Source organism: Micropterus dolomieu, linkage group LG22 (assembly GCF_021292245.1).
Source record: "Micropterus dolomieu isolate WLL.071019.BEF.003 ecotype Adirondacks linkage group LG22, ASM2129224v1, whole genome shotgun sequence".
In the NCBI taxonomy this organism is placed as follows: Eukaryota; Metazoa; Chordata; class Actinopteri; order Centrarchiformes; family Centrarchidae; genus Micropterus; species Micropterus dolomieu.
The window spans coordinates 29,795,507-29,812,532 of NC_060171.1; the positions used below are offsets into that span (position 1 = coordinate 29,795,507).

General features: G+C 41.4%; 1 protein-coding gene across 1 annotated transcript in view; it reads right to left on the bottom strand.

Moving 5' to 3' along the window:
• jph3b (junctophilin 3b) overlaps positions 1 to 17,026 on the bottom strand; it is a 51,994-nt gene that overhangs the window by 20,853 nt on the left and 14,115 nt on the right. The window contains exons 2-3 of the mRNA XM_046036542.1: positions 16,065 to 16,551; positions 11,272 to 11,637 (exon numbers count right to left, since the gene is read on the bottom strand). Coding sequence (XP_045892498.1) covers positions 11,272 to 11,637; positions 16,065 to 16,551 — 853 coding nt within the window. The remainder of the gene's footprint in view (positions 1 to 11,271; positions 11,638 to 16,064; positions 16,552 to 17,026) is intronic.

A 17,026-nucleotide genomic window follows, 5' to 3' on the forward strand; every position in this document is an offset into this window, starting at 1 on the left:
GTTGTCTCGTGGATTTATTTTTGTAAATTTACTTGGGTTTACCTAAACATACAGCCTTGGTAAGTCATACCTCAGTTCGGTCCAGTGCATTCCTAAGAATAACTTGTCACAGTGAACGCTTGTGAGCTATATTTGGTCCATGTTGATGTTGTACATGTGATTGTGTGACAACAAAGTTATTCTTTGTTTTAAGGGTGGGGGTGTTACGGCTGTATGTATTTCCCTGTGCTGTGTCCATGTTTTCTGTCTTTCAGTTCTGTTCTGGGAGTGCTCCAGCTAATTACCGAATAAGGTCCACCTGGCCTTGGAAGGCGGGCTTTAAAAGCTGCTGTGCAAGTGTCAGGAGGGAACCCTTCTTGATTTGGTACTGCTAGCCTTGCTGCTGCCCAGCTAGGGCATTTTTATATTGTGTTTTTGGTGTTCTTAATTTATTGTCTAGTTATGTTAATAAATTCACTTGATTTGGTTGTTTTAAAGGTGTTTATTTGTGTTGAGTTTGGGTCAGTGTTGGGATGTTGTTCGTCCCATGTTGCCACCAAAGGATGGGACGTAACACTAGGGAATTCATCATGCCAATAACGTGTCCCCACAAAGATAGTGCCACAAGGCTGTGTGTGTATGTGTGAGAGAGTGCGTGTCAGGCTTTAGGCTTGCTGATGAAACAAGGTCACAGGATTGCAGTGAATGGCTCCGTCCACAAAACACAGTGAGTCACTGGTGTGTTTATTTGGTACTAACTAATCACAGGTAGACTGATGCCACATCAGTTACATCAGCGCATGTGACAACAGCTATCAGGGTACGTCAGCCTAGTATCATTACACACACATACACACACACACACACACAAACACACACACAAATCCGGGATTTACTGTAACGTCAGGCTAGTAGATAGCTGACACAGAATTTCTGGACTTTCTAGAGCCTAACCTGACCTTTGACCTCTCTGCCTACTAACATCAATCAGTATGAGATGTTGGATAAATGTTCAAAATCAGCCTCTGAACATTTTTAGAAATATGCACGCTCCAGGAAAGTTGGATGAAGAGCCAGATCATCCTTGAACCAGATTGCCGTTGTGCTTTCATTTAGCATTTAGAGTATCTGCAGTGAATATCCTGTGACTGTGTTTCACCTCTCAGGGTTTTTCCTGGTGTTCCACAAGGAAATACCCTGCTGGTTCTGGGACAGAGAGAGAGAGAGAGAGAGAGAGAGAGAGAGAGGCTGTCCTGTCCTGGGCTTTGCTGCTTGTCTAAATCTGGGTTAGACATTTCCCTGTGTGGGTGGATGGGTGTACCACGAAGAAAGAGCTGGTAGGAGCTGGATTAAAGACCCGGCTCCAACTGTACTCTACAGTGTGGATCATAACAAAGTTTCAAGTTGGATTTCTGCTACTGTCCAAGAAAGCAAGCTAACCTGCATCACCTACCTGGACTGTCTGCACTGAAGTTTGGTACTGATCATTTTAGTTAAATCTGCACGCTAAGCTGACAACATTCAGCAGTGTGGTGAGCACTTGATGATGCTTCTGTTTCAAACACCCCATCTCAGGTGCTGAAAAAACGTATTATGGTCTAGAATAAAGTTAGTTTAAGTGCAGAAGTCAGCTGTTTCTAGGGAGATAACATCAGTCTCGCTATGTAGTCTAATCTCTTAGTATGCAAACTTACAAAAATTAGGATCTGTTAGCATTTAACTCAAAGCACCACTGTGCCTCACAAAGCTGCTAGCATGATTGTAGACTCTTCGTCTTGATTTACCTCTGCTACCCTGTCTACTCTCATGAAATAGGTTCATTCCAGTACTTTTTGTATTGAGATCTGGGTTTATCTGCTTTAAGCATGCATAAAGTGGCACCCTACTTTAAACAAGGACACTCTGTCCCTCCCCAAAAATAATTTAAGCCCCCCCCCCCACCCGTGCATGAGCTCCTGCCCTCCAAATATCCGAGCACAATCCTCCACAGCATACATTAGCTAAAGTTTTCATGACCTGCCAGTGTGTCTTCATTTCTTTTTTGAATGTGTTAACCCTGCGGGATCCACCTGTACAACTCATGTGGTTAAGTCAAAACTTAAGAAGAATATCATGGGGTAGAATAAAATAAGTATGGATAAACTGTTCCCAGACAGGTGGGTAATGATTGTTACAAAGTGAAACAGAGAGAGACAGCCACTGGATTATAGAGAGACACAGAGAGAGACAAAGAGACGGACGTAAACCAACAGACTGACAAGCAAAGACAACAGACAATCACGTGAAACTAATAAAAATTACAGTAGAGTCTTCATATCAATAAATCACTGAATCATTAATTTGGCGGCACTCACTGTATACAAACCAGACCACCTTTGCAGAGTTTACGGGGAAATGCGGTAGTAAATTTGCAAAATCAAACTGCTGTGAGATAAATTCTATAGCGAATATCTTGACCATTTGTTTTTAACTATCATATAAAAGTTTCAAAATTTATTTGACAGTTGATAGTTAAATAGGTCGTCATTATAAGTAGCGTGCTTGCTCTAATTTTTCTGTATCCAGGAATTGGTCCAAAATATGTCTAGCATAGCTTAGCACAAAGACAGGAAGCAGTGGGATACAGCTAGCCACCACCAAAAGAGCAAACATTACCTTGTTAGCTAATCAACTAGCTGCTAATGTCTCTGAGTTGGATTTTGGTCAGGGTTTGGAAAGTGGGAAAAGCTGTCAGCTTGACACAGTCATCTTAGAGGTTCAGTGTTGTCAACAGACTCAGCTGTTACTTTGTCGGTGTCTGCCTTGTTTATTTGCGCAAAATGTGAGCCAACCTTCTAAACCACAAGTCTTTGGTCGTGAATTATTGTAGCAGCAGAGATCTGTAAACAAGGATTTATTCATACAAGAAGGCAGACAGCGGTACGAGTGAGGATGCGTGGCCGGAGAGGAGGAGTGAGGCAGAGGCTACGCAGACTGGGGCTTTGCCGCATGCCACTTCCCTCAATCATCCTCGGAAACACACAGTCACTGAGGAATAAAGTTGATGAACTGCAAGCGAATGTGAGGTATATACCGGAATACAAAATCGCTTGTTTGATCGCTCTGACTGAAACTTGGCTAACAGACCATGACTTGACCACAACTTTGTCTTTCTAACCGGCCCCCAAGAAAGTGAAAGTTGAGCGGAAAGACGTTTCTGTGTGGACAGAGGGCCCTATCCAGGAACTGAATGGCTGTTTTCACAGTACTGATTGGGATGTTTTTAAAGAGTCCTGCACAGACTTGGATGAACTGACTCTCACTGTATCGAACAACATTATTTTCTGTGAGCAAATTATTATTCCGAGGAAGACAATCACAGTGTATCCTAATAATAAGCCCTGGGTTACTAAATCCCTCAAGAACAGTCTCATTCAGAAAAGGCTAGCTTTTCACCAGGGTGACATTCACCAGCAAAGAGATGCTCAGAAGTTGGTTAAAAAGGAAATAAAGCTGGCCAAAATGAGATTTAAAAAATAAGGTAGAGGATGAACAAGAACAAGGAAAAAGGAGTGTTTAGCACTAATAAACCCATCCTGGCAGAGGAGTTAAATCAGTTTTTCACAAGATTATCAGTTTTTCAGCGAATTCAGAGTGGCTTCAGAAAGTAGTTAGATTCAAATTGATGAAAGGGATGTCTGGAGCACTCTTGAACAGACAAATGAGAGGAAAAGTCAGGGTCCTGACAACATCAGCGGCCGGCTACTTATAAACTGTGCTATGTTTTTGATTTGAATTTTCACTTTTATTTTCCAGCTCTCCTTATCGCAGAATAAAGTTCCCATGTTATGGAAAGAATCCATAGTGGTCCCTGTAGCCAAGGTTTCATCACCAAAGGGGTCACCTTATTAGTCATGAAAGGTTTTGAACGAATTGTGAAAAGGAGTTTACTGGCTATGACACAGAGTATAATTGACCCACTCCAGTTTGCATATCAAGCCTGGAAGGGGGTAGAGGATGCCACAGCAACATTGCTCGATTTAGCTGTTGGCCACCTAGAGGGCAAGAAAACACATGTGCCTATGTTTTGTTGATTTTTTCCATCAGCTTTTAACTGGATGCAGCCCCACATCCTAGCTCACAAGCTTTCTGAAAAATCTTGCGTTGACTCGGGAACCATATGTTGGCTGGTTGACTTCTTGACAATGGGGTCACAAAGAACCTGCGTTAATGACACTTTGTCTGAGGCATTGATGTGTTCTACAGGATCACCCCAGGGGTGTGTCTTGTCACCTTTATTATTTGTACTTTACACAATGACTGCCAGAGTACATTTAAGTCCAGGTTCATAGTTAAGTTTGCAGATGACTCTGTGATTGTCAGCCTCCTGCAGGATCATGAGGTGGGTCATGGACCAGTCCTAGACAATTTTATCAAATGATGTAATGACTCATACTTGCAACTCAATGTCTTCAAGACTAAAGAGATCTTGATCGACTTTTGCCGAAACCCTCTTGTCACGGCACATTTTCTTATCAATGGCAGGGCCGTAGAGACAGCAAGCCAATATAGCTACTTGGGCACCCTTCTGGATGATAAATTGACTTTTGATGCCAACACTGACTCCATCTGTAAAAAGGCCAACGAGAGATTGTTTTTCTTGAGGAAGTTGAGCGGTTTTAACATTGACAGATCACTTTTGAAAATGTTTTATTCATCTTTTATCGAGTCAATTTTAACTTTTGCAATGATCTGCTGGTTTGGCAATCTCAGCATGGTTAACAAAAATGGTTTGATTTAAGATTGTTAAACTTTGCCAAAACAACATTGGCACTAATTTGAATGACCTTGAACAAGTTTTTAGAGAGCCATTCGGAAGGCAAAGACCATCTTGGTGGACCCTAGACACCCTCTTCTTGCAGGGTTTCAACTTCTGCCATCAGGGAGGAGGTACACTTTCCCTAGGAGGGCCAAATCAAATAGATATTTGAGATCATTTGTTCCGTCAGCTGTTGGGTTTTTAAACAAACTGTAGGCCTGGTTGCTGTTGCACATATATTGTAATACAGGAGTTATGGATATATAGGGCTCTATATTTCACGGTCACTTTACTGTATGTTGATAACACCTATTGTATGTTTTATGTTTTTAGGTATTCTATTTATTGTTTGGTTGATCCGTATTAACTACTGTTGCAAAACGGGGACAATAAAGGCTATCAAATCAAAATCAGAATGAATTAAATCATCCCAAGCCAGTGTATGGTTCAAGACTATGGCAAAATAGTGTTCACTGAAAATCACCCAAGCAGAAAGTACACTAGTAATTCTGATACATGACTGACTGAAGATACAGCAATGCTATAACACGACACTGTGCAGAAAACATAAACTACACTTGACAAACTTACTCTCACACAGGTTTAAAGCAGCTATCACACCATAATGAAGCATTACACGTTATGCAAAGAGCATATAAACTCAGCAAACAAAATCATTATCTGGTCACACAATCACAACAGATCAGCCTAAATTAGTAGCTCTTACCATTAGAAGCTCTTATGTTCTTGTCTTTTTCTTCGCAAAGTAGCCGATCAAGTCCTCAAAGTCCAGCTAGCAACAAGCAAAGCAATATATTTTTCTGGTGGACTGTGATGACTATATAATAATATTATAATAATAACATGTGTTGTGCCGAATTCTGCCTGCCTCCCGAGAATCGCATGCACTTCGCAGCTGGTAACGCTCATTTATGCTGAGGAAAGAGGTGGATGCAAATCTCGGCTAACCCTAACCCTTTTTCCGTTTCTTTCCTAAAGTTAGCTAAAGATACAGTTAACTTACTAAGGCTGAGCATAGCTGGTAGAGTAGACAATGCTTTCAAACTAACATTGGCGTGACATCCTCCTCTTCATTTCTAGCTTTTTTGAAAAAGCTACTTATTAGTGCGACATTTTTATTTCAGACCCATATGGTAGATCCCTGGCTCAGGCACCCACACATTCTGGTGAACACCACCATAGCTCACACTGAAAAACTAATGCATAACAAAAAGGGGAACAAGGTCAGTGAACATAAAAAAAAGGTATGCAGAAAAATAATGAGCCGGGAGGAGGGAGGGGGGGACAGGTACACACAGGATACTCGACTTTCCTTAGACATGATGCTCTGTTATAACTTCTGAGGAATATTACAATATTAACAAATAGGCTGACAGTCTGCTGCAGCTTGCCTGTGTAGTACAGCTACCTCTGGACAGAATACTTTCAAAGACAGATTGATATTTGTCATTTCCTGTGCGCAGAATTCCACTTAAGAAAATTGTGCGTCTCATTCAAACACATCTTAGCAGTCCTATTATCTGACTGAAAGTGGGTGAAAGTGGGTAGGGCAAAGGAACCGGGCTCAGCAGACTCCCAGTGATCACGGCCAGACCGGAACCAAACACAGCCTCCGAGACCGACGGAGCCCAGTTTGATGAGGGAATACAGTACAGAGGTGATTAACTGCGGCTCCGAACAGCACTCCAAGGACGACGAAGACACGGCGGGTTCAGGCTGGGACAAGAGAGGCATCAAGCAGGGGAGGAGCAAGAGGGAGGTCAGGCATCAGAGAGGCGTGTAGGGCCAGAATATTTTCACATCTAACTCTAACTGATTTGGTGATTGTTGGATTCAGCTTTATGTTTGGCTGTGTTGGCAACGTTGTCGACTTGCTAGTTTACGCGTTTAGCTGTTCTTATTTACGAAAGCTGTGAATTACACTCTGAAATGGTAGAGGCGCCCGATCGCACAAAAAAACAAATCTTACATAGTGTTGCTTTAATTTAAACATAGCAAGTCATAGCCTTCACAATATCTTGGGATATCTGGTCTTTTACTTTTACTAGTGTTTTACTGTGAAAGCACCAGTGTCACTCTATATTTAAATTGACAGTCTGCTGTAATTTAGATACAACTTAACAAACTGAGCACTTGCCACTCCTCCCATACAATACTGTATGAGCACAGACCACTTCTATTAGAATGAGGCTGTACATGTGACAAAGCGTTGGTCCATCCATCAGAGTATTTCTGGCTATGCTTGAGGTCTAAGTGGTACGTGCCAATCTGTTTATTGCAGGTCTGTTAGGCTGTTACAGAGGCTGTAAAACACACAAATCGCTAGTGCAACTTTTAAAATGTAGAATAATACAAGAGCGGAAAGAACTAATCACCTTGATATATGACAACCCAGTGACTGATGTGTTCTTTAACTTTACTTTGTCTACATTTATTTCTGTCTCTTTCTGCGTGACTTATCAGTGTTGTGCGATGAGTGAGGTGAGCAGCTGTAGCAAGCTGTGGTCACACTGCCCTCAGCAGAAGACTGTCATCAGGACTAATAGGATTGGATCTTTAGTGAATCAGCTCACGTATCCTCATGCATGTACCTTCAACAAACACAGCAGATACATTCACATAATACGCAAGTAATCTTATGAGAATATAAGAGCAGGTTTGTGTGTGTGTGTGTGTGTGTGCCTTTAGTTCAGCCTCTCTGCGCTCTCTCAGGCTGCCTGCCAACATTGTTGGCATAATGCGGAAATCTCTCTCACTCTCTATTACTTTTTCTGTCTCACTTTCTTATTGTCTTTTTCTCTCTAACTCCCACTTTTGCACTCTCCTCATCTGAGTCTTTTTTACTCTTTTCTATCTCACACCCTTTCTTTGTCACACTTGTGTTTTCTCTATCCCCATCTTGACAAGTGTGACAGTTATTGACCATGACGTCAGTATCAAACACATTACATTATTGATCTGTCCCAAGGTCAACTGCTAATCAGATAGTAAACATACCCCCTTTTCAGGCAACCGATTCATTCACTAACTCAGTGTCACTAACCCAATGAGGCTGCTTTTACTCTGCAGCCATTTATCCCAGCTGTTGCTCACATCTTTCCTTTGCAGGACTGGGCATCTGTTGTACAACATAATCCAGAGACAAAATGTGGGCTGGCACTGTGAGACTGTCTTCTTAGAAAGGGAATATAAACTTTACAACATTTTATTAGGTCATAACCACACATTCAGTGTTTTAAAATGCAAGTTTGATGAGAGTCCCCGAAATGTACTAAAAGATAAGTCCATGACAACAAATGTCCGAATTTGTCTTAGCACTATAATCTGTATGGGACATCTTTGTGTATCATTCGGAAAATATTGAATTTCTTGCTGAGAGATAGAAGAGACAATTGCTATCACTCTCATAATTGTCTGTTAAACATGATGCTACAGAGGAGATGGTTAGCTTAGCTTAGCTTGACTGGAGTTTCTGTAAAACTGCAACTTGTGGTTTTTAAATGTATGTTTGTGTAACTGTTAAACAAACATCATACAGCCATTTTGGAGTGGCCTTTTATTGTGGCCAGCCTAAGGCACACCTGTGCAATACCCATGCTGTATGATCAGCATCTTGATATGGCACACCTGTGAGGTGGATGGACTATCTCAGCAAAGGAGAAGTGCTCACTAACACAGATTTTGACAGATTTGTGAACAATATTTGAGAGAAATAGGACTTTTGTGTACATAGAGAAAGTCTTAGATCTTTGAATTCAGCTCATGATGAATAGGGGCAAAAACAAAAGTGTTGCATTTATAATTTTGTTCACTGTATGTTTTAAAATACATCATATCAAGATTTTAAATACTCAAGGCTGTTGGTTTGGTATCAGTGAAATAGGCTACTGTTTAAATACCAATTGTGGAACTGAGATATACATTTTACTTGTGACCTTCTGTGTTACTTTTCAGATCTGGTTCAAGCAAACCATATTTTAGTGGATATAGATTTGTAAAATGGGATTTCTGTAAAGCTAGTCACCAAATTGCTTGATCAGTTTATATCCCTGGATTGATTTCTGTAGTGTAACATTGTCCAAAATGTTCACCATGACATTTGTTGAATTTTCTTTTCCAACCCTCCGCACAACCTTAATCTACAAATGATGTTTAAAAAAAGAAGCTTTGACAGTAAGTACTACTGTATCCATGGCCCTATAACATGGTTCCTAGAAACAACAAGATCTGGGACCAAAATGGGTCATGGGTCTGCTTCTGATGGCGACAGAGTATCAATGTGTATCCATGACTACAGGTCCCAGGACAGCTAATTAATATCTGCTTTGAGTCTTAAGCTGAAAAACAAAAAAATGTTGCTTTATATTCCAGTCCAAAAGTTTGTAGCTGCAGTAAAGAAGGTCAGGGCACGCCCATTAACATCATAACCCTAACTGTGCTCATTGTTTTGGTTCAGTGAGCAGAGTTATAATGAGAGCAGGCTCTCATTTCCATTCAGCACAGCACACAACAGCTCGAGACGGTCTCGCTTTGCTTGCTGTTTCACTTGTACCATAACCTCCTTAACCCTACTTTCACCTTAACCTTAATCCTGTTCTTAATCTGTCATTGATCTCAATTATAATGAAGCCATCCACAAGTGTTTACAGGTAGAGGGAACTTCCGCAATGATTCAGACACATGGATTCATCAGTAGGGGGTGGACACTGGTGCCATACAAAGACAGAGAGATAAGAGAGAGACAGAGAAGTAGATGGAATGTGATGAATGAAAATGAGAGGTGGAAATTACACATAACTTTGCTTATTTGAATAATTTCGTTCAGTTTGATTCAAAGACTCAAAGTCACTGACTATGTAGTTCATTCACTACATAGCAAGTTCAGCAATTGCATCACAGTATGTACACAGTAGGCATCGCTGTTCATACCACCACAACCTTCAGCGCTGCATCTGAGTGTCTTCAACTAAGTAGTACATTCATTATGTTGCTGGTTCAGACTATTACTTTCACTCCAGTACAAAACTACGTCCATACAAATACTGTTTATGAGGTTAATGGCTCAGCAGCCATCTATTTACAACAATATTGTTACATTATCATTGTTTCTAAGCTTTTTAACGAAGAAGTAACGCACTGTGTATCACAGATGAGTTAACATTGGAGCTCTCAGTCACCAGTCATGAGCTCCACTGCTAAAAGCTACTGATCCAGTCAGTGGCAATGGTGATTCAGTATAGTCAGATGGGTGCAACAAGGAAGCTGTAAAAGATTGAAAATATAAATATATCTAGAAAATTTATAGTTTGATTAATCATAAATACTCAATCTAGTGAGGTGTTTTAAGCTGCAGACTGTTGCATAAACTTTGGCAAGGTTGACTCAATAAAGTATGACTTTACCAATGCTTTACAAGAATTAACAGGACCTTTTGCGTTGGGCAATGGTGTTCTTTAACTGAATATTATGAAAATGCCCGAGTCTGGTGTCAGACCTCTGAAGTGATGCCAATGTCTTTGATTTCCTTAGCTATTCATATGGGTCTGGTGCAGCGCCTATAAACAATAGTGCTAGAAAAATACCATCAAACAAAAATGACGTTGACGCAACTGCACAAGTTATTGTAAATCGATTATAGAAATAAAAATTCTAAAATCAATGTATTTCTTTGATCAACGGGAAAAGTTAACAGCCCCTAGCATCTAACATGACATTGAGGGGCATTACAAAACTTAATATTCCCCTATCCGTAACATGAACATGATATCACACTGAATAAATTAAATGAAAATGGCAATTTGGTCCGATTACCAGGCTTATAAAGAGGATCATAGACTTTATTTGGAGCCGTCTAGGTAAGATATACAATGGCAGCTAACAGCAGAGATGTGTTCTTAGCACACAATCCCAGGAGCATCACTAAAAGCTTCACTATCTTATTTTAAATCTCATAATTAATTGATATGCAAAGCCTCAAAATCTTGTGTTCTTTGAAAAGATCTTCTTAAAGTCTTTGAACATGTTTCAGATCAGACGTACTTCTCCATGACATTCAACATTCAGGAGTAACAAACTAAGCTAAAGTTCAGAAAACACATCCATACTTTTGTAAGAGACTGTCAAAAAATGTAATCTGTGTCAACAGGACTGTGTGGGTGTGATCTGCTCATAATTTTTAATGAAGTACATGACATCACCTTTTCCAGCTGAGCCCCACCCACTTGAGCCCCAAACCAGCAAGATGAGACAACCATGTGAAACAAACAGAAATGCATTCCTTCCTTCACAGTAAGAAGGGACTTTAAGGTCTTTGTCAGTTTAAATTGCACACTAACCACACGGCCTAGCCAGCGTACACACAGACCACCACTAGAATGCATGGCTTTTCACTTCAACCAAAGGATGGTGGGAAATGAAAAACACAAGAAAGACAGACATACAGACTCATCCAGAAACCACCATAAAGCCACTACCTGGACAGAGCAATCTCAGCCTTCTGCCGGGCGATGTCGGCTGCCTTCTGCGCTCCCTCCACAGCTCGGTCCACCTTCTCCCTGATCTTACTGGCCCGGAGGGGGATCAAGTTCTTCCTTTTGCCGCTCACTAGGATGTTCTGTTTGTATTTCCCTTCCTCCTTTGTGCCATCAGGAAACGTGGTGCAGCCGTAGCCGTGGCGTTTGTTGCTCAGCCACTCCCCCTCGTACTGCAGCCCGTCGGACCGTCGACTCACACCGAACCCTGTCCGCTTGTCGTTCTTCCACTCCCCGCAGTATGTCTCTGTTGCCGTGGCGTCCACATCGTCGTCAGCGACCGCCAACTCTGCATCTGCATCTCCGAGACTGGAAAGGGGAAAGGTTCAATTGGTTTGGCTGGTGTATTCAGTTAGTAGTCCTACATCCTACACAAACTTTGAGAAGAACGATAATAGGTTTGTTTGTCAGGTAAGCTATGAGAGCTCTACCATAACATGGCAGAAAGAGTGCTGTACACAATGGTAAGATAGCACCTTTAATGTTAGAGGCTGCTGAGTACACACTACACAATGCTCTCTGAAGTCACTCAACTGTATCATCTCAGCCTCCCAATGTTGTAATTGTTGCCCCCCCCCTTTCCGTAGCCTCGTATTTCATCAAACACCCTGCTTCTACTAAAATGGAGATCCTCAAACTCACCAAAGATTCTAAACTGAAAACCCAGGCAGTGAGTTGTTTCCAGACCACCATGCGGTTTGCAAACAAAGTGCTCAAGATGTCTGCCAGAGAAAAGTAAGTATTTTCTAGTTTGAGGGTAGTTTGAAACTAGTGTGACAAACTAAGTACTTGACTTAATATCCATGAAACACTTTTAATGATAACCTGATGGTAGCCAATAAAGAGAAAACTGACAATGTTGATGGTATTTTAAAGGAATAGGTCAACATTTTAGAAAGTACACATATTGGCTTTCTTTCTCAGAGTGAGACTGATTTCAATTCATGTCTGTGTGTCAAGTGTAAAGCTGGCATCGGGAAGTGGTTAACTTAGCTTAGCATAAAGACTGGAAGGCACATTAAGACCCAATGTGACAACAGTACCACTGCCCTCTGAAACCCATCATTTCCAATGGCTTAAGCAATGTTGGATCTCGTTTGTTTAATTTGTACACCAACAGAAATGTAAAAATTACTATTATTACTATTGACAATTTAGGTCTAGGTTCAGTTACGTTTGGAGCTATTTCTTGAGTTTATCCAGTTACTTGGTACTTCTGTGCAGCATCGCTCGTTACAGCATGGGTTGTCAGTAGGGCTTAATGATTCGGGGAAAAAAAATCTAATTGCATTTTTCTGCCAGATACTGCAATAACGATTCGATTTTTAAAAAAAGTTTAGCTAAAGATCAATATTCTCTGCCAGTCAGTTTTTGACGGAAACCACGTCAAGCAGCACAGAGCAGATGAACCGGGCAGGAAGTCAGACGCAGATCGGCAGAGAGAAACCGGTTGATTTTCTAAATAAAACAGTGTGCAGACTCCCAATCATATATCAACAATAAATCAACAAATTAACAAAATCTAAACAAGTCAGCAGGCAAAACGCTCTTATTCTGAAATGCTCCATGTGGGATATGTAGCCTGCACAGAGCAGCGTGAAATGGGCTCACAGAGAGCTGTGATCGGTGGTAGGACAACACAAAATGACAAATTAACAACATGTTAACAAGGTGTATGCTAAACGCTCCACTACTGAAACACTTCAGTGTGAGTTGATGCGAGACAAAACCGCGGCACAGCCGCGCCTGTGTCTGTTCAGCTGACACCATTATCTCACGTTTTCCTCTAGTTTTGTTTGTTGCTGTAAAATGTAAAAGCATGGCACTTGTGATTGGGGAGCAGGTCTATCACTCAAGGATGACAACGGAATTAACTTTTAGCTGCGTGACTGTTTAAAACGGGTCAGATGTGCTGTATAATTAACCTACATTTTAATCGCTGTCGTCACGATTAGCTAATCGCGTTCTTTCAAATCTTCAAATCAATTTAGATTTGAAAACGATTAATCGTTCAGGCCTTGTCGCCAGGTATGATTTGTGAGCACAGGTTTGTCTTTACAAGCACGATGGTACCTATCCTGTCAAGTTCATGAGTCCCGGAACCTGGCTATTGTTTTCCAAGAAATACTTCCAGCATGGATCTCCCCCTAAAACCACAAACATTTGTATGCTAAGCTAGGCTAACCAAAGCCTGAGTCAAGTCTACAAACTTGTCACACAGACATGAGATTGATATTCATCTTCACGTGGAAAGAAAGCACATAAGGGCATTCCCCAGAATGTTAAACTATTCTTTTAATAATTTTTGTGCAAAACAAAAAATTCCTTATCCAAAGTTGAGAATGCATCTCTTGTTTCCCTATCTTCTTCCTTCATATGAGAAATGTACATCTAAAGAAACTGAGTACAGAGAATACACCCACAATGATCCACGGATATTTTCCCCCATTCCCTTGTCTCTGTCTATTCATACCACACCAATCCCTGGTGTAACACTCCCTCATGGTTAGCCACTGCACAGTTCATCTGAAGTTGGTAGGGAAATAAGAGTCTTGCTCAACTAGGATTCACATAGGCTTGTTTTCATCTTGCCTACTAGAGCGTTACTTCCCTTTAGTTATGTTTTCACTGGCCCAGCATTTATCACTATATTATGTTCATAACATGCACCATCAAATAATAGAAATACTAACTGACTCATCAGTCAGTTAGTATTCACTAACTCACTCAACTAACACATCAATAAATAATTGATCAATTGCAATACATTAAATACAAATGAAATCTAAATGTTGTATTTTATCATGTTTACAGCAGTAGAATGGAAAAAACTAGATGTTTCTATCCTCATCCGCCGTAACAATAATTAATCAGACCTGATAAGCTGCTGTCAGCCGCTTTGCCAACAAACAGGTTAGGAGCTGCTGACTCTTGTCGTCTAGTAATTGGTGCCTTTAAAAATAAGCCACCTCAATCCAGTGTACTTGGAATTTTACGCTAAGCATTTCCAATGATGGCACAGGATTGATTCAACACATTCAAGCAGTTTACACGATGAATGAAAGAGGCTTTTTAAGTTTAATTTGTAATTCATAGTACCCACCAGCATGTCCACACTATGACTGACTGAGCTGATGTGTTGAAGATGTAAAAAAAAAAGATGAGTAGACAACAGCAGAGCAGAGAGACAAAGATGACAGGCTTTTCACTGGGTAACACAATGTAAAACCAGAAGCTTTTAATCAGGCTCTGAACGAGCTGACCAGTAAAGTGACCTATTTGACCTATAGGCCACTTTGGACTGCATGCCAATCCATTTTAAAGACTCTGAAGTAGGAGCCGTGCTTGTTGTTGCCTTGATGTCCTCCAGATGAAGGGCGGTTCCCTTTCTAACTACGTCATCCCTCCTTGTCCTGTCACTCCACCTTTCTCCCCACTTCCATTCATTTTATTACCTCATGACAGAGTTGATATGACGCACTATTCTCAGTGTCAGCCAGCACAGTATGTAGGATTTAACAGTCCCATGAAATGGCCTTGAAACTGCTGTGAGATGTTTCTGCATGAAGCAGGGGCCAAGGGACTTGATGACTTGAACACTTAAAGAGGTGGTATTATGCTTTTTGGCTTTTTCCCTTTCCTTTATTGAGTTATATCTCTTTTTTATGCATGTAACAGGTTTGCAAAGTGAAAAAGCCCAAAGTCCAGCCCAAAGGGAGTTCCCATCTCCCACAGAAAACACTGCTCTGAACTGCCTGAAAACAGCTCGTTTGTAGTCCAGCCTTTTCAACCTTTCATCCCTGTGACGTCACAGAGATGAAAGCTAAATGCGCCTCACATAACGCTCACCAAGCGGCTAGTCCAACATGCCTTCAAAAACACCAGTGGAAAAACACTGAGCTGCAGCACACACCTGTCCTCTCCCTTCCAAACATTAGCTACCCTCCAGGCAATCAATGGACATAAAGTTGTTAAGCTAATGATACAAACAACGTTTTTGAGCAATGTTGTTGGGCAATCTTGCTAGTGGCAAGTCCGACAATGTTTTGAAAGGATAGCGGCGGTGCGGGGCGGGTGGCAGAGTGGTGGGGGAAGGGGATTAAGGTAGTAATCTTTACTCATTACCATTGATGGCATTGCTCTAAAAGTTGCTCTGTGTATCATCAGCTATACTGTGATGTAGAGACAGAACTCAGTGGATGAAAGATACTTTTGTTACAGATTACAGAATAACTCACCACTCTGAAACTCTTGCTTCAGTCCATGTTGCCAAGCTGGTCGGCAACATGTAGCCTACAGCTGAATCAAAGCTGTTTATGGGCTTCTCGCTGACCCGCCCTTCTCTACTTCTGATTGGCTAGTAGTCCTTAATTAGGAACTGTGCATGTGCAACTCCCAACAAATATCATTTAGAGACAAGATGTATCACTCCATAGCTAAAACGAAGCCTTCAACCGGGGTGAAAAGAGGAGCTGCAGCAATGTGCAGTATGATAAAAATATGGTGTATTTTTTAAATTAAACCATGTAAACCTATTCTGGTACAACCACTAAATAGGATTTTGAACCTGAAAATGAGCATAATACCACCTCTTTAAGGAAGATTTGGGTTGGTTGCCCGAAAATTGGATAGAATTTCTATATATGATGGTAAGTGAAAGAGGCTTAAAATGTTAAAGCTGACCTGCAGTAGAGCTTGCCCACCCCACCCCATCAATCAACTACATCTGGTATTACCTGATAGTAGAGTTGATATCAGAAGCAGCAGAGGACACAGTACTCATTCCAGCCTCGCTCCTGAATGAGCTCTGTTTAGACCTCTGGGAGGCCAGAGAGCTCCTGGACTCAGACTTCCTCAGCTTGAGCCCAGACAGGATTGACCTCCGGAACAGCCCGCCTTTTCTCTTCCCCTTCAGTAGCTCAGCCTCGCTATGTGCCGTCAGCACAAAACCTCCACGAGACACAGCGGGGCTGCTGCCACTGCTGCCTGTACTGCACATGGAGACGCTGGTGGTCAGAGTGCCAGGAACAGGAGAAGGACCAGGAACCACCGCCCCGGTCCGGTCCAGCAGAGCTGTACCATTGCTGTGCTCCGAACCGGAGCGTAGAGAGTTTATGGAGGTACGGAGCGGAGAGCGGATGACGGCCGCCATGCCGTACGGGACACTTTGACGAACTCCGTAGCCATGTCGCATTCCGCCAACCCACTGGCCCTGAAATGTCCCTAGAGAAAGAAGAGAAAAAAGAGAAAAATTACCAATACCAGTTCTAAATAAATTTGTTTGCTGTAGTAGACCTGATTGGGGTGCTGGGGTGGTTCCTTGTGGCTGCCTTTCAAGTTGGGTGTATTTTGGTTTGTTTGTTTTACCAAATTGACTGTGAATCCTCTTATATCACATCTGTATCATCTCTACTTTTGTATAAAGTAAATATGTTAAAATGAATAAAACGTCAGTGACGAACTTGTTTATAACTTTGGTGCTGCATACACAGGATGACTACTAGAACAACAAAACAAAGGTGAGATTTATGCTTTGTCTTTTTAGGTTTTAGAAGACAAAACACCTTAAGGATGAAGACTAACTGCTTGGTTTGGTAAATGTACGTCTGGTGAACTGAGCTGAATACATGATTCGCTGAGAAGCAGATGTTAGCCTATATGAACAAGGGGTTAAATTGCATAGAGTTAAACTGAGTTA